This window comes from Salvelinus alpinus, chromosome 25, assembly GCF_045679555.1.
Source record: "Salvelinus alpinus chromosome 25, SLU_Salpinus.1, whole genome shotgun sequence".
NCBI lineage: Eukaryota > Metazoa > Chordata > Actinopteri > Salmoniformes > Salmonidae > Salvelinus > Salvelinus alpinus.
In genome coordinates this window covers 26,376,335-26,401,546 of record NC_092110.1, presented here as the reverse complement: position 1 = coordinate 26,401,546, position 25,212 = coordinate 26,376,335, and the positions used below count along the sequence as shown (strand labels likewise).

The following is a 25,212-nucleotide window of genomic DNA, read 5'->3' as shown; positions in this document are numbered from 1 at the left end:
GGGAAAGGAGAAGATTAATTGTGTGTTGTCTGCATAGCAATGATAGGAGAGACCATGTGAGGATATGACAGAGCCAAGTGACTTGGTGTATAGCGAGAATAGGAGAGGGCCTAGAACAGAGCCCTGGGGGACACCAGTGGTGAGAGCACGTGGTGCGGAGACAGATTCTCGCCACGCCACCTGGTAGGAGCGACCTGTCAGGTAGGACGCAATCCAAGCGTGGGCCGCGCCGGAGATGCCCAGCTCGGAGAGGGTGGAGAGGAGGATCTGATGGTTCACAGTATCAAAGGCAGCCGATAGGTCTAGAAGGATGAGAGCAGAGGAGAGAGAGTTAGCTTTAGCAGTGCGGAGCGCCTCCGTGACACAGAGAAGAGCAGTCTCAGTTGAATGACTAGTCTTGAAACCTGACTGATTTGGATCAAGAAGGTCATTCTGAGAGAGATAGCAGGAGAGCTGGCCAAGGACGGCACGTTCAAGAGTTTTGGAGAGAAAAGAAAGAAGGGATACTGGTCTGTAGTTGTTGACATCGGAGGGATCGAGTGTAGGTTTTTTCAGAAGGGGTGCAACTCTCGCTCTCTTGAAGACGGAAGGGACGTAGCCAGCGGTCAAGGATGAGTTGATGAGCGAGGTGAGGTAAGGGAGAAGGTCTCCGGAAATGGTCTGGAGAAGAGAGGAGGGGATAGGGTCAAGCGGGCAGGTTGTTGGGCGGCCGGCCGTCACAAGACGCGAGATTTCATCTGGAGAGAGAGGGGAGAAAGAGGTCAAAGCACAGGGTAGGGCAGTGTGAGCAGAACCAGCGGTGTCGTTTGACTTAGCAAACGAGGATCGGATGTCGTCGACCTTCTTTTCAAAATGGTTGACGAAGTCATCAGCAGAGAGGGAGGAGGGGGGAGGAGGGGGAGGAGGATTCAGGAGGGAGGAGAAGGTGGCAAAGAGCTTCCTAGGGTTAGAGGCAGATGCTTGGAATTTAGAGTGGTAGAAATTGGCTTTAGCAGCAGAGACAGAAGAGGAGAATGTAGAGAGGAGGGAGTGAAAGGATGCCAGGTCCGCAGGGAGGCGAGTTTTCCTCCATTTCCGCTCGGCTGCCCGGAGCCCTGTTCTGTGAGCTCGCAATGAGTCGTCGAGCCACGGAGCAGGAGGGGAGGACCGAGCCGGCCTGGAGGATAGGGGACATAGAGAGTCAAAGGATGCAGAAAGGGAGGAGAGGAGGGTTGAGGAGGCAGAATCAGGAGATAGGTTGGAGAAGGTTTGAGCAGAGGGAAGAGATGATAGGATGGAAGAGGAGAGAGTAGCGGGGGAGAGAGAGCGAAGGTTGGGACGGCGCGATACCATCCGAGTAGGGGCAGTGTGGGAAGTGTTGGATGAGAGCGAGAGGGAAAAGGATACAAGGTAGTGGTCGGAGACTTGGAGGGGAGTTGCAATGAGATTAGTGGAAGAACAGCATCTAGTAAAGATGAGGTCAAGCGTATTGCCTGCCTTGTGAGTAGGGGGGGAAGGTGAGAGGGTGAGGTCAAAAGAGGAGAGGAGTGGAAAGAAGGAGGCAGAGAGGAATGAGTCAAAGGTAGACGTGGGGAGGTTAAAGTCACCCAGAACTGTGAGAGGTGAGCCATCCTCAGGAAAGGAACTTATCAGGGCGTCAAGCTCATTGATGAACTCTCCAAGGGAACCTGGAGGGCGATAAATGATAAGGATGTTAAGCTTGAAAGGGCTGGTAACTGTGACAGCATGGAATTCAAAGGAGGCGATAGACAGATGGGTCAGGGGAGAAAGAGAGAATGTCCACTTGGGAGAGATGAGGATCCCAGTGCCACCACCCCGCTGACCAGAAGCTCTCGGGGTGTGCGAGAACACGTGGGCAGACGAGGAGAGAGCAGTAGGAGTAGCAGTGTTATCAGTGGTAATCCATGTTTCCGTCAGTGCCAAGAAGTCGAGGGACTGGAGGGAAGCATAGGCTGAGATGAACTCTGCCTTGTTGGCCGCAGATCGGCAGTTCCAGAGGCTGCCTGAGACCTGGAACTCCACGTGGGTACTACTTATGTCTTGCAATAAAATGCAAATTAATTACTTAAAAATCATATAATGTGATTTTCTAGATTTTTGTTTTAGATTCCGTCTCTCACAGTTGAAGTGTACCTATGATAAAAATTACAGACCTCTACATGCTTTGTAAGTAGGAAAACCTGCAAAATCGGCAGTGTATCAAATACTTGTTCTCCCCACTGTAAGCTCGATCTTTAAACAGATTTTTTTTTTAAATCAAACACTCTAAAACTATTTGGTGGAATGTGCTTTGTGGCTGCCCGAACAGACAAGTTACATTTTGTCTTGAAGACAACGTTAATTCGCTTCGACTCTAGTGTTCCATTTGTACATGTGCATTTGCAGGGCACAACAAAAAACAAACCAAGCCAAGAATCACACCGTTCTTCTCCATCAACTCCCTTTCCCCTCCTTGTCTCATTCACTTAAATGCATTGCGACCGCTCCCTCCACACACGCATGCTGAGTGTGCACACAAGCTCCCATTAGGCCTACAGAAATAAATGTCAATAAAAACATGTCTAACTGATGGGATACAGAAGCTACATTCCTTGCCAAATGATGACAGTTTTATCACAAATTCAAAATGGACTAGTTAATTGAAGTAGGAAAATATGTGTTCCAACAACCAGCTGCAGTTTTGGAATAATTGCATCCCGCCTATTTTCCGCTTAAGCTTTGCAAACTGCTAGTGCCATTTACAATTGGTTAGCCTAGACTATAACCCCCTAAACATAGACAGGTTCCACACTGACAATATGCAAAAACATTAGTTTGAGCCCTGTTTCAAACTTTTATTTAACTTTTATTTAACTAGGAAAGTCAGTTAAGAACAAATTCTTATTTACAATGATGGCCTACCCCGGCCAAACCCGGACGACACTGGGCCAATTGTGCACAACCCTATGGGACTCCCAATCACAGCCCGATGTGATTCAGCCTGGATTCCAACGTGGGACTGTAGTGATGCCTCCTGCATTGAGATGCAGTGCCTTAGGCCGCTGCACCACTCGGGAGCCCCCTGGGAGAATAACTCAAGAGTGATCATCTGCTATCCCCTCCAAAATGGCACTGGAGGGACTAGCAGCTGCTTTACAGGCTCCTGACCAATTTTGCTATTTAGTGTTTTTTTGTGCTTATCGTAACTTATTTTGTACATAATGTTTCCGCCATCGTTTCCTATGACCGAAAAGAGCTTCTGGACATCAGAACAGCTATCACTAACCTCGATATGGATAAGGACTTCAAAGAGTTGGAGGTGAAGGACATGTTGATTATCACGGATGAGGCCCAAATCCAAGACACTCGGAAAAGGAGGCGCTATAGAGGCCGGCATGCGGGATACCTGACAAGACTACATTGGAGAATGGATAAACTGCCCCTGCCCTCCGTTCTGTTGGCTAACTTGCAATCACTGGAGAATAAACTGGACGAGTTCTATTCGAGACTATCCTGTCAACGTGATCTGAAGAATTGTAGTATCCTATGTTTCCCCAAGTCATGGCTGAACAAGGACATGGAAAATGTAAATCTAGCTGTTTTGTCTATACATCGGCTGGACAGAACAGCAGGATCGGAGAAACTCAGGGGAGGGGGTGTTTGTACCTTTGTTAACTTCTTTATGATAGGGGGCAGCATTTTCACTTTTGGATGAATTGCGTGCCCATAGTGAACTGCCTCCTACTCTATCCCAGATGCTAATATATGCATATTTTTATTACTATTGGATATAAAACACTATGAAGTTTCTAAAACTGTTTGAATGATGTCTGTGAGTATAACATAACTCACATGGCAGGCAAAAACCTGAGAAACAATCCAAACAGGAAGTGAGAATTCTGAGACTGGTCAATGTTCAACTCATCGCCGATTCAATTCCCTGTAAGATAAGGATCTGTTTGCACTTCCTACGCCTTCCACTAGATGTCAACAGTCTGTAGAACGTGGAATGAAGCCTCTAGTGTGATGTGGGGCCGGATGGGAGGTGTTTCAGTAATTGGTCTGGCAGAATGCCAGTTCCTGGTCATGCGCTTTCCTCATGATATCGCCTTGCGTTCCATAACTTCTACAGACATGAAGGAATGCTCCGGTTGGAACGTTATTGGATATATATGATAACAACATCCTGAAGATTGATTCTCTACTTAGTTTGACCAGTTTATTCGAACTGTTATATAAGTTTTCGTCCGAGTTTGCCTGCATCTGCGCGAGCGTTTGGACATGTGCACTAAACATGCTAGCAAAAGTAGCTACTTTGTCACGCCCTGACCATAGAGATCCTTTTTATTTCTCTATTTTGGTTGGTCAGGGCGTGAGTTTGGGTGGGCATTCTATGTCTGGTGTTCTATGTTGTCTATTTCTTTGTGTTTGACCGTGTGTGGTTCTCAATCAGAGGCAGCTGTCTATCGTTGTCTCTGATTGAGAACCATATTTAAGTAGCCTGTTTTCCCACTTTGAGTTGTGGGGGATTATTTTCTGTTTAGTGTTTTTCGCCACCTTTCAGAACTGTTCGTTTGTCGTTTTGTTAGAGTGTTCATATTTATTAAAATAACATATTATGAATACTTACCACGCTGCACCTTGGTCCTCTTCTCCTTCTCCCGACGACAATCGTGACATACTTAGACGTAAGTAATGGACATTATCGAACAAAACAACGATTTATTGTGGAACTAGGATTCCTGGGAGTGCATTCTGATGAAGATGATCAAAGGTAAGTGAATATTGATGTAATTTCGTATTTCTGTTGACTCCAACATGGCGGAGAAATGTTTTTTATATCTGAGTGCCGTCTCAGATTATTGCATGGTGTGCTTTTTACGTAACGTTTTTTTGAAATCTGACACAGCGGTTGCATTAAGAACAAGTGTATCTTTAATTATATGTAAAACATGTATCTTTCATCAAAGTTTATGATGAGTATTTATGTTATTTGACGTGGCTCTCTGCAATTTCCCCGGATATTTTGGAGGCATTTCTGAACATTGCGCCAATGTAAACCGAGATTTGTGGATATAAATATGCACATTATCGAACAAAACATAAATGTATTGTGTAACATGATGTCCTATGAGTGTCATCTGATGAAGATCATCAAAGGTTAGTGATTAATTTTATCTCTATTTCTGCTTTTTGTGACTACTATCTTTTGCTGGGAAAATGGCTGTGTTTTTCTGTGGCTATGTACTGAGCTAACATAATTGTTTGGTGTGCTTTCCCCGTAAATCCTTTTTGAAATCAGAAATGTTGGCTGGATTCACAACATGAGTAGCTTTAATTTGATGTCTTTCATGTGTGATTTCATGAAAGATAGATTTTTATAGTAATATATTTGAATTTGGCGCGCTACATTTTTTCTGGCTTTTGGCCAAGTGGGACGCTACCGTCCCACATATCCCAGAGAAGTTAACTTCTCTAGGATAGGGGGCAGCATTTTCACGTTTGGATGAAAAGCATACCCAAATTCAACTGCCAGCTACACATCCCCAGAAGATAAGATATGCATATTATTAGTAGATTTGGATAGAAAACACTCTGACGTTTCTAAAACTGTTTGAATCATGTCTGTGAGTATAACAGAACTTATTTAGCAGGTGAAACCCCGAGGACAAACCATTCAGATTCTTTTTTTTTTTAGGTCACTCTCTTTTCAATGTGTTTTCATTGGGAATACAGATTTCTAATTGACCTTCTTGCAGTTCCTACCGCTTCCACTGGATGTCAACAGTCTTTAGAAATTTGTTGAGGTTTTTTCCTTTGTGTAATGAAGAAGTACGGCCATCTTGAACGAGGGTCACTGGAAGTGTCCTGTTAGTTAGAGGCGCGAGACCAGAAAGCTAGCTACAGTTTGTTTTAATCCTGTATTGAACACAGATCATCCTGTCTTCAATTTTATCGATTATTTACGTTAAAAAATACCTAAAGTTGTATTACAAAAGTAGTTTAAAATTTTTTGGCAAAGTTTACAGGTAACTTTTGAGATATTTTGTAGTCACGTTTCACAAGTTGGAACCGGTATTTTTCTGGATCAAACGCGCCAAATAAATGGACATTTTGGATATATATCGACGGAATTAATCGAACAAAAGGACCATTTGTGATGTTTATGGGACATATTGGAGTGTCAACAACAGAAGCTCGTCAAAGGTAAGGCATGAATTATATTTTTATTTCTGCCTTTTGTGTCGCGCCTGTAGGGTTGTAATATGCTTCTCTCTCTTTGTTTACTATGGTGCTAACTCAGATAATAGCATCATTTGCTTTCGCCGAAAAGCCTATTTGAATTCTGACATGTTGGCTGGATTCACAACCAGTGTAGCTTTAATTTGGTATCTTTCATGTGTGATTTAATGAAAGTTAGATTTTTATAGTAATTTATTTGAATTTGGCGCTCTGCATTTTCTCTGGCTTTTGGTCAAGTGAGACAGTAGCGTCCCGCCTAAACTCAGATTTATGGATATAAATATGAACTTTACCGAACAAAACATACATGTATTGTGTAACATGAAGTCCTATGAGTGTCATCTGATGAAGATCATCAAAGGTTAGTGATTAATTTAACCTCTATTTCTGCTTTTTGTTACTCCTCTCTTTGCCTGGAAAAATGGCTGTGTTTTTCTGTGGCTATGTACTGACCTAACATAATCGCAAGGTGTGCTTTCGCCGTAAATCCTTTTTGAAATCAGACATGTTGGCTGGATTCACAACAAGTGTAGCTTTAATTTGGTGTCTTTCATGTGTGATTTCATGAAGTTTGATTTTTATAGTAATTTATTTGAATTTGGCACTCTGCATTTTTACTGGCTTTTGGCCAAGTGGGACGTTAGCGTCCCACATATCCCAGAGAAGTTAACAACAGCTGGTGTGCAATTTCTAATATTAAGGAAGTCTCGAAGATCTGCTCGCTTTTTTATTTATTTATTTATTTAACCTTTATTTAACCAGGTAGGCAAATTGAGAACACGTTCTCATTTACAATTGCGACCTGGCCAAGATAAAGCAAAGCAGTTCGACACATACAACAACACATAGTTACACATGGAGTAAAACAAACATATAGTCAATGATACAGTGAAAAAAAATAAGTCTATATACAATGTGAGCAAGTGAGGTGAGATAAGGGAGGTGAAGGCAAACAAATATATGTATAAATAAATAAAAATATAAAAAGGCCATGGTGGCGAAGTAAATACAACACAGCAAGTAAAATAAAAACTAAAAACACTGGAATGGTTGGTTTGCAGTGGAAGAAAGCGCAAAGTAGAGACAGAAATAATGGGGTGCAAAGGAGCAAAATAAATAAATAAATACAGTAGGTAAAGAGGTAGTTGTTTGGGCTAAATTATAGATGGGCTATGTACAGGTGCAGTAATCTATGAGCTGCTCTGACAGCTGGTGCTTAAAGCTAGTGAGGGAGATAAGTGTTTCCAGTTTCAGAGATTTTTGTAGTTCGTTCCAGTCATTGGCAGCAGAGAACTGGAAGGAGAGGCGGCCAAAGGAAGAATTGGTTTTGGGGGTGACCAGAGAGATAAACCTGCTGGAGCGCGTGCTACAGGTAGGTGTTGCTATGGTGACCAGCGAGCTGAGATAAGGGGGGACTTTACCTAGCAGGGTCTTGTAGATGACCTGGAACCAGTGGGTTTGGCGACGAGTATGAAGCGAGGGCCAGCCAACGAGAGTGTACAGGTCGCAGTGGTGGGTAGTATATGGGGCTTTGGTGACAAAACGGATGGCACTGTGATAGACTGCATCCAATTTATTGAGTAGGGTTTTGGAGGCTATTTTGTAAATGACATCACCGAAGTCGAGGATTGGTAGGATGGTCAGTTTTACAAGGGTATGTTTGGCAGCATGAGTGAAGGATGCTTTGTTGCGGAATAGGAAGCCAATTCTAGATTTAACTTTGGATTGGAGATGTTTGATGTGAGTCTGGAAGGAGAGTTTACAGTCTAACCAGACACCTAGGTATTTGTAGTTGTCCACATATTCTAAGTCAGAGCCGTCCAGAGTAGTGATGTTGGACAGGCGGGCAGGTGCAGGCAGCGATCGGTTGAAGAGCATGCATTTAGTTTTACTTGTATTTAAGAGCAATTGGAGGCCACGGAAGGAGAGTTGTATGGCATTGAAGCTCGCCTGGAGGGTTGTTAACACAGTGTCAAAAGAAGGGCCAGAAGTATACAGAATAGTGTCGTCTGCGTAGAGGTGGATCAGAGAATCACCAGCAGCAAGAGCGACATCATTGATGTATACAGAGAAGAGAGTCGGTCCAAGAATTGAACCCTGTGGCACCCCCATGGAGACTGCCAGAGGCCCGGACAACAGACCCTCCGATTTGACACACTGAACTCGATCAGAGAAGTAGTTGGTGAACCAGGCGAGGCAATCATTAGAGAAACCAAGGCTGTCGAGTCTGCCGATGAGGATGTGGTGATTGACAGAGTCAAAAGCCTTGGCCAGGTCAATGAATACGGCTGCACAGTATTGTTTCCTATCGATGGCGGTTAAGATATCGTTTATGACCTTGAGCGTGGCTGAGGTGCACCCATGACCAGCTCTGAAACCAGATTGCATAGCGGAGAAGGTATGGTGGGATTCGAAATGGTCGGTAATCTGTTTGTTGACTTGGCTTTCGAAGACCTTAGAAAGGCAGGGTAGGATAGATATAGGTCTGTAGCTGTTAGGGTCAAGAGTGTCCCCCCCTTTGAAGAGGGGGATAACCGCAGCTGCTTTCCAATCTTTGGGAATCTCAGACGACACGAAAGAGAGGTTGAAAAGGCTAGTAATAGGGGTGGCAACAATTTCAGCAGATAGTTTTAGAAAGAAAGGGTCCAGATTATCTAGCCCGGCTGATTTGTAAGGGTCCAGATTTTGCAGCTCTTTTAGAACATCAGCTGACTGTATTTGGGAGAAAGAGAAATGGGGAAGGCTTGGGCGAGTAGCAGAGGGGAGGGCAGTGCTGTTGTCCGGGGTAGGGGTAGCCAGGTGGAAAGCATGGCCAGCCGTAGAAAAATGCTTATTGAAATTCTCAATTATAGTGGATTTGTCGGTGGTGACAGTGTTTCCTATCTTCAGAGCAGTTGGAAGCTGGGAGGAGGTGTTCTTATTCTCCATGGACTTTACAGTGTCCCAGAACTTTTTTGAATTTGTGTTGCAGGAAGCAAATTTCTGCTTGAAAAAGCTAGCCTTGGCTTTTCTAACTGCCTGTGTATACTGGTTTCTAGCTTCCCTGAAAAGTTGCATATCACGGGGGCTGTTCGATGCTAATGCAGAACGCCATAGGATGTTTTTCTGTTGGTTAAGGGCAGTCAGGTCAGGAGAGAACCAAGGGCTATATCTGTTCCTGGTTCTAAATTTCTTGAATGGGGCATGCTTATTCAAGATGGTGAGGAAGGCATTTTTAAAAAATGTCCAGGCATCCTCTACTGACGGGATGAGATCAATATCCTTCCAGGATACCTCGGCCAGGTCGATTAGAAAGGCCTGCTCGCTGAAGTGTTTCAGGGAGCGTTTGACAGTGATGAGTGGAGGTCGTTTGACCGCTGACCCATTACGGATGCAGGCAATGAGGCAGTGATCGCTGAGATCTTGGTTGAAAACAGCAGAGGTGTATTTGGAGGGTAAGTTTGTTAGGATGATATCTATGAGGGTACCCGTGTTTACGGAATTGGGGTGGTACCTGGTAGGTTCATTGATAATTTGTGTGAGATTGAGGGCATCAAGCTTAGATTGTAGGGTGGCTGGGGTGTTAAGCATGTTAAAATTTAGGTCGCCTAGCAGCACGAGCTCTGAAGATAGATGGGGGGCAATCAGTTCACATATAGTGTCCAGAGCACAGCTGGGGGCAGAGGGTGGTCTATAGCAGGCGGCAACGGTGAGAGACTTGTTTTTAGAGAGGTGGATTTTTAAAAGTAGAAGTTCAAATTGTTTGGGAACAGACCTGGATAGTAAAACAGAACTCTGCAGGCAATCTTTGCAATAGATTGCAACACCGCCCCCTTTGGCCGTTCTATCTTGTCTGAAAATCTTGTAGTTGGGGATGAAAATGTCAGAATTTTTGGTGGTCTTTCTAAGCCAGGATTCAGACACGGCTAAAACATCCGGGTTGGCAGAGTGTGCTAAAGCAGTGAACAAAACAAACTTAGGGAGGAGGCTTCTAATGTTAACATGCATGAAGCCAAGGCTATTACGGTTACAGAAGTCATCAAAAGAGAGCGCCTGGGGAATAGGAGTGGAGCTAGGTACTGCAGGGCCTGGATTCACCTCTACATCACCAGAGGAACAGAGGAGGAGTAGGATAAGGGTACGGCTAAAAGCTATGAGAATTGGTCGTCTAGAACTTCTAGAGCAGAGAGTAAAAGGAAGTTTCTGGGGGCGATAAAATAGCTTAAAGGAATAATGTACAGACAAAGGTATGGTAGGATGTGAATACAGTGGAGGTAAACCTAGGTATTGAGTGATGATGAGAGAGATATTGTCTCTAGAAACATCATTGAAACCAGGTGATGTCATCGCATATGTGGGTGGTGGAACTGTGAGGTTGGATATGGTATAGTGAGCAGGGCTAGAGGCTCTACAGTGAAATAAGCCAATAAACACTAACCAGAACAGCAATGGACAAGGCATATTTACATTAAGGAGAGGCATGCTTAATCGAGTGATCAATAAGGGTCCAGTGAGTAGAGGTTGGTTGGGGTCACGGCGATCCAGACAGCTGGCCGGGTAGATGGCTATCGGTAGCAAGATAGCATAGTATGGAAGTCTATTTGTAGATACCTCGTGCGTTTCCGTCGGTAGGTTAGTGGGGTTCCGTGTGGTAGAGGGGATCAATCCAAATTGGCAAAATAGATATAGTGACCCAAGAAGAAAATAAAATAAATAAATAATAATAATAATTGTCCGATATACTTATTCAGATAGCAGCCGATAAGACAGCTAACGGTTAGCGGGCCCCAGATGAGCGTTCAGGTAACGTCGGGACGGAGGTGCCAGTTGGATAACTCCCTCGGGCAGATAACGTCGGCAGTCAGTCGTGAAGGCCCGGTGGGGCTCCGTATCTGCAGCAACAACAAAACAAAAAAAAACGGGTCCGGATAGGTGACTGTAGCCCAGGAATGGCTGATGGAACTCCTCAGCTGGCTAGCTCCGGAATGATTTGAGTTTGCTCCGGGATCGACGTAAGCCAATAGTCACACGGTTTGCAGCTAGCTAGCTGCAAATGTCCAGAGCCTGCGGCTGAAATCCGGGGAAACTGAGAGAGAAAAAAGTCCCGGAATGCTCCGGTCCGAGTCGCGTTGCACAAAAGTGCCGGTAGATTATCGAGCTAAAGGAATAGCTGATGACCACAAAACGTGGGCAGCTGAAACACCAACGCTAGCCAGCAGACCGGCTAATTTCTGGGCAGCTACAGATTAGCTTCTGGCTAGCTATCGGATAGCTTCTGGTTAGCTTTCTGGCTAGCTTCTGAATTAGCCCCTGGCTAGCTTCCACGGTGGATTTTCAGATTTGAGGTAAATAATACTTTTTTGTAATTGGTGAAGCGGGTTGCAGGAAAGCTTTTGCAGGAAAGCTTTTGTAGTTGAGTTCTTGGATAATAAAATATATAAAGGATATGCGAAGAAAGGTGTAAATATATATATATACAGGACACGACAATACGAAACAGAAATGACGTCTGAACTGCTAAGCCATCTTGGATACTATGTATTGAGTAAGAATACCTCATGATAAGCTGTAGACCATACTATTTACCAATCAACATTTTTTGTAGCTGTCTATTTACCACCACAAAACAGTGCTGGCACTAATACCGCACTCAGCGAACTGTATAGGGCCATAAGCAAACAAGAAAATGCTCATCCAGAGGCGGTGCTCCAAGTGACCGATGATTATAATGCAGGAAAACTGAAATCTGTTTTACCTCATTTCTACCAGCATTTCACCTGCGCAACTACAGGCAAATAAACTTTACATCACCTCTACTCCACACACAGAGAAGCATACAAAGCTCTCAATCGCCCTCTGTTTTTTCAAATCTGACCCTAATTCTATACTCGTGATTCCTGCTCACAAGTAAAAACTCAAACAGGAAGTACCAGTGACGCGCTCAACACGGAAGTGGTCCGATGAAGCAGATGCTAAGCTACAGTACTGTTTTGCTAGCACAGACTGGAATATATTCTGAGATTCATCCCATGGCACTGAGGAATGTACCACATCAGTCACAGGCTTCATTAATAAGTGCATCAACGACGTCGTACCCACAGTGACCTTATGTACATATCCCAACCAGAAGCCATGGATTACAGGCAAGATTCGCACTGAGCTAAAGGCTAGAGCTTCCACTTTCAAGGAGTGGGACACTATTTATTTATTTTACCTTTACTTAATTAGGCAAGTCAGTTATTAAGAACAAGTTCTTATTTACAATGATGGCCTACACCGGCCAAACCCAGACAATGCTGGGACAATTGTGCGCCGCCCTATAGGACTCCCAATCATGGCCAGATGTGATACAGCCTGGATTCGAACCAGGGTGTCTGTAGTGACACCTCTAGCACTGAGATGCAGTGCCTTAGATGGCTGCACCACTCCAGACGCTTGAAACAAATCCCACTATGCCCTCCAATGAACCATCAAACAGGCAAATGACTTAAATGTTAAATGTTAATTACTACTACACTGGCTCTGATGCTCATCGGATGTGGCAGGGCTTGCAAACTATCATAGACTACAAAGGGACACCCAGCCGTGAGCTGTCCAGTGACGCAAGCCTACCAGATGAGATAAATACCTTCTATGCTCACTTCGAGGAAAGCAAAACTTAACCATGCATGAGAGCACCCGCTGTTCCGTATGACTGTGTGATCACGGTCTCCGTAGCCGATGTGAGTAAGACTTTTGAACAGGTTAACAGGCTGTTATCTGACAAATGTCTTCACTGACATATTCAACCTCTCCCTGACCCCGTCTGTAATACCTACATGTTTCAAACAGACCACTATAGTCCCTGTGTCCAAGACCGCCAAGGTAACCTGTCTAAATGACTATTGCCCCGTAGAATTCACATCTGTAGCCATGAAATGTTTTGAAAGGCTGGCCATGGCCTACACCATCCGCCAAGACACCATGGACCCATTCCAATTCGCATACCGCCCCAACAGATCCACAGATGACTCAATCTCTTTTGCACTCCACACTACCCTTTCCCACCTGGACAAAGGGAACACCTACAGTGCTGTCTTATTTTCTCTACTTTTTCTTATTTTTGACAATGAATGCTATTAGATCTTCAACAAAAACCTAATATTGGATACAAGGAACCTGAGTGAACAAATAACACAACAATTACACACTGTGAAAAAGTAATTGCCCCCTTACACTCAATAACTGGTTATGCCACCTTTAGCTGCAATGACTCCAACCAAACGCTTCCTGTCATTGTTGATCAATCTCTCACATTGCATTTTGGCCCACTCTTCCATGCAGAACTGCTTTAACTGTGCAATATTTGTGTGTTTTCCAAGATGAACTGCTCGTTTCAAGGCCTGCCACAACATCTTAATTGGGATTAGGTCTGGACTTTGACAAGGCCATTCCAAAACTTCAAATGTGTTGCTTTTTAGCCATTTTCATCTAGACTTGATTGTGTGTTTTGGATCATTGTCTTGCTGCATGACCCAGCTGTGCTTCAGCTTCAGCTCACAGACGGATGGCCTGACATTCTTCTGTAGAATTCTCTGATACAGAGCAGAATTCATGGTTCCTTCTATTCATGCAAGTTGTCCAGGTTCTAAGGCAACAAAGCATTCCCAAACCATCACACTACCATCACCACACTTGACCATTGGTATAAGGCTCTTACTGTGGAATGCAGTGTTTGATTTTCGCCACGGTGGTGGAGTTGCCGTACCAGGCTGAGATGCAGCCCGGCAGTATACCCTTGATGGTGCTCCTATAGAACACTGTGAGGGCCCTCGGGGACAGAATTAGCTAACTTGTAATGTTATTTTATTGTGTTACTATTTCCTTTTTTATTTGCTAATTATTATAATTGTTTTCTTATTTTTTAACTCTGCATTGTTGGGAAAGGGCTCGTAAGCATTTCACAGTCAAGTCTACAACTGTTGTTGTATTCGGTGCATGTGACAAATTTGATCACTGTTCCAGGCACTTCGCACTGGTAACCTGTGGTGAATTCAATTGATTGGCCATGATTTGGAAAGGCACACACCTGTCTATATAAGGTTCCACAGTTGACAGTGCATGTCAGAGCAAAAACCAAGCCATGATGTTGAAGGAATTGTCCGTAGAGCTCCGAGACAGGATTGAGTCGAGGCAGAGATCTGTGTAAGGTTACCAAAAGATTTCTGCAGCATTGAAGGTCTCCAAGAATACAGTGGCCTCCATCGTTCTTAAATGGAAGAAGTTGAGGTGAGGTCAGGGAGGTGACCAAGAACCCAATGGTCACTCTGACAGAGCTCCAGAGTTCCTCTGTGGAGATGGGATAACCTTCCAGAAAGACAACCATATCTGCAGCACTCCACCAACCAGGCCTTTATGTTAGAGTGGCCAGATGGAATCCACTCCTCAGTAAAAGACACATGACAGCCCGCCTGGAGTTTTACAAAAGGCACCTAAAGCACTATCAGACCATGATGAACAAGTTTCTCTGGTCTGACTAAACCAAGATTGAACTCTTTGGCCTGAATGCCAAGCATCACGTCTGGAAGAGTCCTGGCAACATCCCTACGGTGAAGCATGGTTTTTTCAACGGCAGGGACTGGGAGACTAGTCAGGATCGAGGGAAAGATGAACGGAGCAAAGTACAGAGAGATCCTTGATAAAAACCTGCTCCAGAGCACACAGGACCTCAGACTGAGGTGTAGGTTCACCTTCCAACAGGACAACGACCCTAAGCACACAGCCAAGACAACGCAGGAGTGGCTTTGGAACAACTTTCTGAATGTCCTTGAGTGTGCCAGCCAGAGCCCGGACTTGAACCCGATCTAACATCTCTGGGGAGACCTGAAAATAGCTGTGCAACAACGCTGCACATCCAACCTGACAGAGCTTGAGAGCATCTGCAGAGAAGAATGGGAGAAACTCCCCAAATACAGGTGTGCTAAGCTTATAGCGTCATTCCCAGGAAGACTCAAGGCTGTAATCACTGACAAAGGTGCTTCAACAAAGTACTAAGTAAAGGGTCTGAATACTGAATACTAACGTAATATTTAAGTTTTTTATTTTTAATACACTTGCAAAAATGTCTAAAAACCTGTTTTTGCTTTGCCATTACTGTGTTCTAAAAATAGATTTTATTTTCAGTCGAGTACTCGAACAGTCAAAAAAATGTCCAATGCCCATCCCTACGTACTTCTCGAGTGTGGACTGAATGTATATTTTCCTATTGAGAAGAAAGTGTCCCTACATGCAAAGAGTTCCAAGGTTCGAAGGAAGAGTTCGAAGGAAGAGTTCGAAGGAAGAGTTCCAAGGTTCGTCGCTTTATTTTACTTTTCAGTTCGGTGCTCAGCACTATGTGAAATGAATCGTTTTTTTTAAGCACCCCAGGGGCAACAGAGAGGAGTTTTCAAGAACCTTGGCACTGTAGTTCATTTGATGTCTTCCAAATGTCATGCAGGCTGATATTTAGTTTTGTAAGGCTGTGCAGAAAGCTCTTTTCATTTAGAGACTTGCATTCTCTGAGGTGCGTTTAGCACAATGCAGCGGGGTGAAGGGCAGGGAAGAGGGGAGCACTGCATTCATCTGTTCTCAGGAGGGTCAACTGAACAAGAGAATTAACAGAACAGAACTGCCTGCAGGAAATTAACCAGCTTCAGAACAGTCACTCTCTCTTTGTCTCGCTGTCTTTCTGTCTCTCTCTCTCTGTCCATCCCTCTCATTCGGTCAGTCGGTCTCGCTTGATCTCTCTCTCTCTGTCACTCTCTTCAAAGAACAACAACATCACAAACCCACAGGTCCTGGCATTGGATTAGTTCTGTTGCAGTTTGAGCCATTTCCTAAAACACTCATCTGGAGCGCCTTGGCCAACTGGCATAACATTACTAGAGATAAAATGCTTGATTGATTTTGATAGCTTTAAAGTGAGCAGAGCTCTGGCATCTCTCCTAACCTTCTGTTATTACTTAGATTATTAAAACGCCACAACAAATTAGTTTGTTGTAGTATAGACACTGATATGAACACTGCTGTTAGAAGTCTGTCAAACTGAAGACTATAAAAGAGTAAAGTTAAATCTCAACCCTTTTAGACTGTTCACTACTGGTTGCTGTGGGATACCTTGTTAGTCTATCCAGGTCTTACCTGAGGGTGGCATGTTGTAGGGCGGACCCTGTGGTGTGCCCATGCCTGAGTTGTTGCCTGGTGACTGGTTGTAGGGGGCTCCAGATCCTGCTGTTCCCATCAGGTTCATGCCAGGGCCTGGGTAGCTGCCCTGTCTGGGACACACAGAGACAAGGGTCTGGTTAGAGAGGAAAGACCGGGCCTGGATACTTGGTGTGGAGAGAAATTAGTTGGCTTTTGACAGAGTAGTAGAAAAGACTCCATAAAATATTAGACTTTCTGCATCTATTACAAGCCTGTAAGGCCATGCCAGTCAAAGGATATGCTTAAACTTGTTGGTACTGTATAAACCATCATCCTGAAAATGTAGAGGCACATTTCCTTGAAAAAAAGACAGAATCTCTCTTTAAAAGCAAGTGTGTGATCAAGAGCAGGATAGAAAGCCGTTTCATCCTCCCATCCTTCCTCTACTCCCTTGCAAATCCCTCACCCCTTCTCTTCTCATCCATCCTCTCCTCTCTCTCTCTCCTCTCCACCCAAAGTAATAATTTAACTAATTAAGGTGTGCTTCTGGAGAGGATCATGTTATTTGTTGCCATGGCAACGGCTGAAATCAATCCTGTGCTTTCTCCTTGACGCGTCGCATCACGGCGTGTTGGGAGGACATCAGAGGGCTTATCAGAAACCTGCTGAACCACAACCAACAGCAGACGGACGCCCATGGCCACCGTCCACCACCGCTCCATACCCTGTACCCTGTACCAGGCTAGCTCTGTAGCAACCGTGTACCAACTCAAAAGACAGCGCACCAGGACGTATAGCAGTTGGACAAACTCTACTTCCTGCTGGTGCAAATAATCTCCTGAATAATGAGAGAACGGAGAGAGGTAGGAGCACAGAACATCCCCTCATCTGTGGTGGATCATTTCCTTGACAGTAGAGAAGACAAAGGGTATTTAAGGGACATGGGTTGACAGTAGTAGTAGTAGTAGTAGTGGGGACAGCTTTGTGTTAAAATACCACACGGACATAAGGTCATAGTAAAACCCCTGCCTTTCTGTTGAATATGGAGACCTGATGGTTGAAACATTGTCTTAATAAAATAAGATATTTTTGTTAGTGTAAATCTAAACACTGTGATCATGATCACTGTGATCATGTGGACAATTAGAAAAAAAACTCCTAATCTGGATTTGTGTCAGTCAGTCAAAAGAACTAAACTTCCCCAAGCAGGGCAGGACAACAATGGCACAATGTATTGGATGTGAGACAGAGACAGTGACTAACCCGGCAGAGGGAGGGCTGGGTTTGGTAAACCTCTCAGTAATCTAATCTCACAGATGCAATTAGTCCTAGAGCATGTGTGATGATACATACTGTATGTAATCCCTCTATGGGTCTGTAATCACAAGGAAAACCATGGCTCACAGACAACAACATACACTCACATCAATCACATCCTGCCTGTTATGGACCGTTTCTTGGCAGCACTTTGTTTTACGGGACTTTAATGGGATTTGCCTGATATTTACAAGGAAATTATGTGGCATCATTGGGTATTTTCGTTTACTTACTTCAAAGAATGCAACCCAATTTGTAGCTAACATGTTACCACATGGTGCATAGTGTTGATAGTTTTAATAAATCCAGAAGAAACAAATAAGTAATTGATAGGTTATCATTGTGTCATTACCATTACCATGGCGTGTCTGAGTAGATATTTTCTGTTCCGGAAAGTGCTATTTCTCTATACTGCATCTAAATCCTACATCGGCCCTTACAGAAAAACACCAGCCCCAGCTCTCATGTGGATACTGTAGTAAAAACATCAACAACAAAGTGGAGGTTGACTGTGGCGCTCATCCATTATTACTAAATCATGTCATAAAAAAGGCCATTAGGAAACACTTGATGGAGGGAACGCAGGCCGTTTAATCACACTTAATGTATGCATGTGCTGCTATCAAAAAAGGCGCAGCGCATTTATCTTGCTCTCGGGCACCTTTGCTGAGGGAAAACACCCTGTTGCTGCAGAGAATGAGGGGAAAGCAGAGAGGGAGGGAGGTAGAGAGGTAGAGAGGGATTGAGAGAGAGAGAGATAAAAGAGAGAAGAACACCAAGAGGGAGAGAAAACAGCAAGAGAGTGAGAGAGCAGAGAGCGGAAAAGACAGTAAAAACAGAGTCCCTGGTGAGACAGTAAGGGGGGGGGGGGGGTTTCCAGCTCACAGCGCAAGCTGTACTGTAGCATCCAGTAGTCATTGTAGCGTGAGCTAGGGGACGGTTGAGGGGAAACTGAGCTCCTCTCACAGAGAAGAATCAAACCCAGCAGCTCTCTCTCTCTCTCTCTCTCTCTCTCTCTCTCTCTTTCTCTCTCTCTCTCTCTCTCTCTCTCTCTCTCTCTCTCTCTCTCTCTCTCTCTCTCTCTCTCTCTCTCTCTCTCTCTCTCTCTCTCTCTCTCTCTCTCTCTCTCTCTCTCTCTCTCTCTCTCTTCTCTCTTCTCTCTCTCTCTCTCTCAGCTTGTTGTGCAGTGTTGCTGAAGCCAGGGAGAACACAGTGATAAATAGCCCAGCTGTTATGTTTATCTGCTTCTCAGAAAGTTCCTGCTGAGTTGACACTGCTTTCAAGTGAATCTGTGAGGCAGCAAGTTGTACCATGAAGTCAGGAAAAACTCCTGTCCCTATCCATAAAATGTGGATTTAGTTGAAGCCAAGAAATAAAAAAGACAGAAAGCACTAGGTCATTACTACCAGTGCAAAACATGATGAATAATGCTCTCATGAGGCATTAGACAAATTTAGAGCCACTTGAAATAATCTGAGAAAACAAATTAGTAATCACTGTTCTATTTAAATGAGTAGCCCTGCAGTCAGTCCCAGCCCTAGTCCTGTCTCCCTGTCTGTCTGTCTCTCTTTCTCCCCTCGTCCTCCTGCATGGAGCTCTGCTCCCTGTCCTTAGTATTCTTCCCACATGTGTGAAGGACATCCGAGGAGGCCTGTCTCTGAGCACGCTCGGGGAGATAGAAAGAGAGGGCCGTTGCCAAGGGCTGCCATGGTTACCAGGTGCGAGACAGCCAGCTGCAGTCACACAGACAGATCCAGACCAGCACTAGTGTCAGTGTCAAAGTCCCCTTCCTGGCTGTCCACTGTACACAATCACTGCTACAAAAGTGAGTGAATGTAGTGTGGCAGGAACAAAAGAGGGGTACTGCCACCTCCACCATCCAGCCCCTATTAATACCCAGCCACACCACTCTCTAACACCCCTGCCTGGTGAGAGGGAGAGAGAGAAAGAAAGGGAGGGTGAGAGAAAAAGAGAGAGAAAAAGAGAGAAAAAAGAGAGAGAGAGACTGTGGTGAGAGAGAGAGAAAGGGGGGGGGGTTGCCTGGTGTAGTCAGTGGGAGGGTATGAACAATATGAATTATATATGGGCACAATCTGCTCTCAAGGCAGCTCCCTCTCAGCTCTCAGCTCTCAGCTCTCAGCTGTCAGCCCTCAGCTCTCAGCCCTCAGCTCTCAGCCCTCAGCTCTCAGCCCTCAGCTCTCAGCCCCAGCTTCATTCCAAGCAGCCAGTTCAGCTAGTGTCTGCATGTCTGACTGCCTGACTAAACCCAAACAAAATCTAAAATAAAACAGCGAATTAAGGGACAGCCTTAACATATTAAATACTGAGAAAAGCCCCCCCTTACATCAAACAGCTCCGACGGAGAGAGAAGCCATTTATTAAAGCCTAGCTGGTGCTGATGCCAAGGCTGCCTGTGAGCCACAACGCTGGGGGCAGCAGAAACGCATTCTTCACATTCAAGCAGCTCTTATTTATTTAGTAAATTTACTTACTAAGGAGGTCAGAAATAAATTATTTGGCAAGGATTTACCCTGAAGTGCTCTTTTCTCGCTCTCTCTCTCTCTTTGCCCCTTTTCCATTTCCTTTGATTTAGTTTTTTTGAAGCTTGCTTTCTCTAAGTGCTTATTTTCTACAAGCAGTGTTACTGTAGCTCCAGGAACAGCTACCAAAGTAATTTAAAAAACAATTTCTGTCTTCAGCAGACATAGCCAGGACAACACCTAGCTTCCTAATGTTATTATTCTGTTCTCCAAACCCCAACACCTTCCTTCACTCAAGACTGTACTCATTTTGTCCATCTACAAGCCATGCAATAGTATTATCTCAATGTAAAACCTCCCCGTAAGATAACCCAGCTCCTTGGGTACACTTACAAGACAAGAGCAAGTTGACACAGTCATTAAGACATGTGGTTTAAGCTGTGTGGTCCAAGCTGTGTGGTCCAAGCTGTGTGGTTCCGTGTGGCTCAGGTCGTAGCGCATGACCCTTGCAATGCTAGGGTTGTGGGTTCAATTCCCACTGAGGACCAGTGTAACGGATGTGAAATGGCTAGCTAGTTAGCGGGTACGCGCTACTAGCATTTCAATCAGTTACGTCACTTGCTCTGAGACTTAAGTAGGGTTTCCCCTTGCTCTGCAAGGGCCGTGGCCTTTGTGGAGCGATGGGTAACGATGCTTCGTGGGCGACCGTTGTTGATGTGTGCAGAGGGTCCCTGGTTCGCGCCCGAGGTCGGGGCGAGGGGACGTACTAAAGTTATACTGTTACATTGATGCTGTTGACCCGGATCACTGGTTGCTGCGGAAAAGGAGGAGGTTGAAAGGGGGGTGAGTGTAACGGATGTGAAATGGCTAGCTAGTTAGCGGGTACGCGCTACTAGCATTTCAATCAGTTACGTCACTTGCTCTGAGACTTAAGTAGGGTTTCCCCTTGCTCTGCAAGGGCCGTGGCCTTTGTGGAGCGATGGGTAACGATGCTTCGTGGGCGACCGTTGTTGATGTGTGCAGAGGGTCCCTGGTTCGCGCCCGAGGTCGGGGCGAGGGGACGTACTAAAGTTATACTGTTACATTGATGCTGTTGACCCGGATCACTGGTTGCTGCGGAAAAGGAGGAGGTTGAAAGGGGGGTGAGTGTAACGGATGTGAAATGGCTAGCTAGTTAGCGGGTACGCGCTACTAGCATTTCAATCAGTTACGTCACTTGCTCTGAGACTTAAGTAGGGTTTCCCCTTGCTCTGCAAGGGCCGTGGCCTTTGTGGAGCGATGGGTAACGATGCTTCGTGGGCGACCGTTGTTGATGTGTGCAGAGGGTCCCTGGTTCGCGCCCGAGGTCGGGGCGAGGGGACGTACTAAAGTTATACTGTTACACCAGTACCCAACAACAACAAAAAGTATGAAAATGTATGCACTCACTACTGGAAAGGAGTGTCAGCTAAATGATTAAAATGTAAAACACAAACATATTATTGTTCTAAGTATCAGACCAAGCATGGGTGATACAAACATCATGTATAATTCAAGGCCCTTAAGAGAGCCTCTCTGAGGACTGGGGAAAAACACCATCACACTTATCACCATCCAGCCATCGGATATCATAGTGGCCTTGCTCTGCTCATTTGGCATTCTGCGTAATGAATCTGGAATAGTCAATCCCAAAGACATGGTTCAGGATGTTTGGTGTGCGTGTGCGTTTCTCCAGATGACAGACGATCTCCAGACAGTGAGGAGATTAAATTTCCCCTTAATCTTCAGATTATTTCCTTTCGTGGATTGTGTGGGTGGTGTGGTGAGGCCGTGCCAAAGGCATGCCAGACACATGAGGAGTGGTCTGAGGGCTGCTTGTTTTCACACAGACCACAACAGGTTGAAATGTTTCACCATGCTGCTCTCAGATCAGAATCAGGACTATTTAACCTTTTCTCAATATAGGGGGTGCTGTTTCAACATTAGCATTTATCGTCTCCAAATTAAACTGCCTCATACTCAATTCTTGCTCGTACAATATGCATATTATAGTTATTATTGGATAGAAAACACCCTCTAGTTTCTATAGCCGTTTGAATTATGTCTCTGAGTGAAACAGAACCCATTCTACAGCACTTTTCCTGATATGGAGTGAGATTTCAGACATTTTGGCCTCTGGTCCCAGGTCAGTTTTAAAGTCCCTGTAAATCCTATGAGGATACAAACACTGCCCATGCCTTCCTCTAGATGTCAGTAAGAGGTGACAATTTGAATGGAGTCGATTGCGCAATCAGGGCCAGTATAAAACAGAAAAGACCGGATGTACCGTTCTTTTCCCGCTGCGCCTCACGCAAGATGGACGTCGGACTCTCTCTCTTTCCAAGCGTTGGTTTAGCCACTTATATATCGCCGGTCATGTTTTTACTCGTTATAGGTGTTAAAAACATCATAAGGTAGTTAATTTAAACCGTTTTATAGCAATTTATATCCGTTTAGTGCGATTTTGAGGCATTGCTTTGTGATGCACATTGAAGCACCGGGCACGTTTCGGGGTCCCGGTCGAACGTTAGTGGGCATTTCGACGGACAGAAAGAAGAAATGACAGCTTTCGACCAAAAGAAGATTAGACCCAAGAAAGGATACATTGCCCAAGATACTGATGGAAGAACAGCTCACAGTAAGAACTATTTATGATGATAAATCGCTGTTCTGTTGAAAAATTTTAAACGCATATGTCGCCATTTTGTTATGTGTAGCTTTGCTTGGCGGACCCGGTATTGCACAGTAAGGATAGTTTTACAAATGTAAGTCAGCGATTGCATTAAGAACTAATTTGTCTTTCGATTCCTGTCAACCCTGTATTTTTTTGTCAAGTTTATGATTAGCTATCGATTAGACTAGATCACTCTCAAATATAGCGCCCGACATTTTCAGGGCAGTTTTGCTAGTATTCTCATTGTATAACCACGTTTTTTTGTGGCTAAATATGCACATTTTCGAACAAACTCTATATGTATTTTGTAATATGATGTTACAGGAGTGTCATCGGAAGAATTCTGAGAAGGTTAGTGAAAAAATTAATATATTTTGGTGATCATAACGTTATCGCTCCCCTTGCCTTTGATTCATGCTGGGGTAACGTTTGCACATGTGGTATGCTAATATAACGATTTATTGTGTTTTCGCTGTAAAACGCTTAGAAAATCTGAAATATTGTCTGAATTCACAAGATCTGTGTCTTTCCATTGCTATGCTTTGTCTATTTTTATGAAATGTTTTATGATGAGTAAATTGGTAATACATGTTGCTCTCTGTATTTATTCTAGTCGAGTTGTGATGGTGGGTGCAATTGTAAACTATGATTTCTACCTGAAATATGCACATTTTTCTAACAAAAACTATCCTATACAATAAATATGTTATCAGACTGTCATCTGATGAGGTTTTTTCTTGGTTAGTGGCTATCAATATCTTTATTTGGCCGAATTGGTGATAGCTACTGGTGGAGAGAAAAAATGGTGGACAAAGAAAAATGGTGTCTTTTGCTAACGTGGTTAGCTAATAGATTTACATATTGTGTCTTCCCTGTAAAACATTTTAAAAATCAGAAATGATTGCTGGATTCACAAGAAGTGGATCTTTCATCTGGTATCTTGGACTTGTGATTGAATGATATTTAGATGCTACTATTTACTTGTGACGCTATGCTAGCTATGCTATTCAGCTTTTTTACTGGTGGGGGGTGGGGGGTGCTCCCGGATCCGGGTTTCTGACTCGTTAGAAGTTAAGAGTAAACACTAAACCCAGTGTTTCAGATTAATTTCCCCTTAATCTTCCTCAGCTGTTCAGGACAAAACACAACAAGGGTTGAGAAAGAGAGAAAAACAAAAGGGGACGTGGGGCTAGGGTCCACAATTCTCCTAAAACCGTCCCCCTCCCTTCCTTTCTCCTTTCTCCATGGCAACACCACACACGTGCAGCCGCAGAGCGAGGGGCTGTCAGCTCTCTGCCTCTTCAAAGTCAGCTGGAGGACCAGTAGAGCTGCCCTTTAACACACACACACGCACGCACGCACGCACGCACGCACGCACGCACACACGCACACAGGCACACACGCACACACACACACACACACACACACACACACACACACACACACACACACACACACACACACACACACACACACACACACACACACACACACACACACACACACAAACTCCTCCCCTCTGTGTTTCAATCAGACAGCACTAATTGCATTCCCAGCCACCCTCAGATCATCTCTACATCTGGGGACAGACTGAGAGACACACAGAGAGTCTGCATACAGTACCATCTATGGAGGGGGATCTAGTATTCACAGCATGGTTCACTGACACTGCATTCTCCCTGTCCCGAAAAAACTGCTTCTGAAGATGAAAATCAGCATGCTAAGCGTCTAATTAGTATGTATTCTCTATGATGGAAACTAGGACAGAAACTGGAAGAGCCAATTCTGAGGGTCTAGATGAAAGGGTGATGAGAGAAAGAGCGGGAGGGAGAGAGGGAAAGGATGGAGAGAGGGAGGTGTAGAGAGAGGATGGCGAGACAGACAGGTAGAGCTGGGAGAGAGACAGGGTAACAGTGCTGAAAGAGGACAAATACAATGCCTCCTTCTCAAATCAAATCACATTTTATTGGTCACATACACATGGTTAGCAGATGTTAATGCGAGTGTAGTGAAATGCTTGTGCTTCAAGTTCCGACCGTGCAGTAATATCTAACAAGTCATCTAACAGTTTCACAACAACTACCTTATACACACTCTCCCTCACTCTCCTGCCTCACCCCCTCTCTCCCTGTGGGCCTATGTCTGGGTGTTTGGTGGAATGAGAGTGGAGACTGACAGGCTGTGTGATTTGCCCCAGCAGTATGCATCATGTTGTGCCACTTCTTATTGACAGTGAAGATGTCTGTTAATGGCTCCTTCAGCATTTACATAGTCTGTCTGCAGCGCTCCGGATCTGCACCATTAATCACACAGTGTCAACCAACGCAGACACACACAGGATTCTCCAAATGTCAACAGGCT

General features: G+C 44.6%; 1 protein-coding gene across 2 annotated transcripts in view; it reads right to left on the bottom strand.

Annotated features, from left to right (window-relative positions):
- Positions 1 to 25,212, bottom strand: part of LOC139553735 (AT-rich interactive domain-containing protein 1B-like) — a 398,895-nt gene that overhangs the window by 31,475 nt on the left and 342,208 nt on the right. For both annotated transcript variants that reach the window (XM_071366350.1, XM_071366351.1), the window contains exon 9: positions 16,360 to 16,493. In XM_071366350.1, coding sequence (XP_071222451.1) covers positions 16,360 to 16,493 — 134 coding nt within the window. The remainder of the gene's footprint in view (positions 1 to 16,359; positions 16,494 to 25,212) is intronic.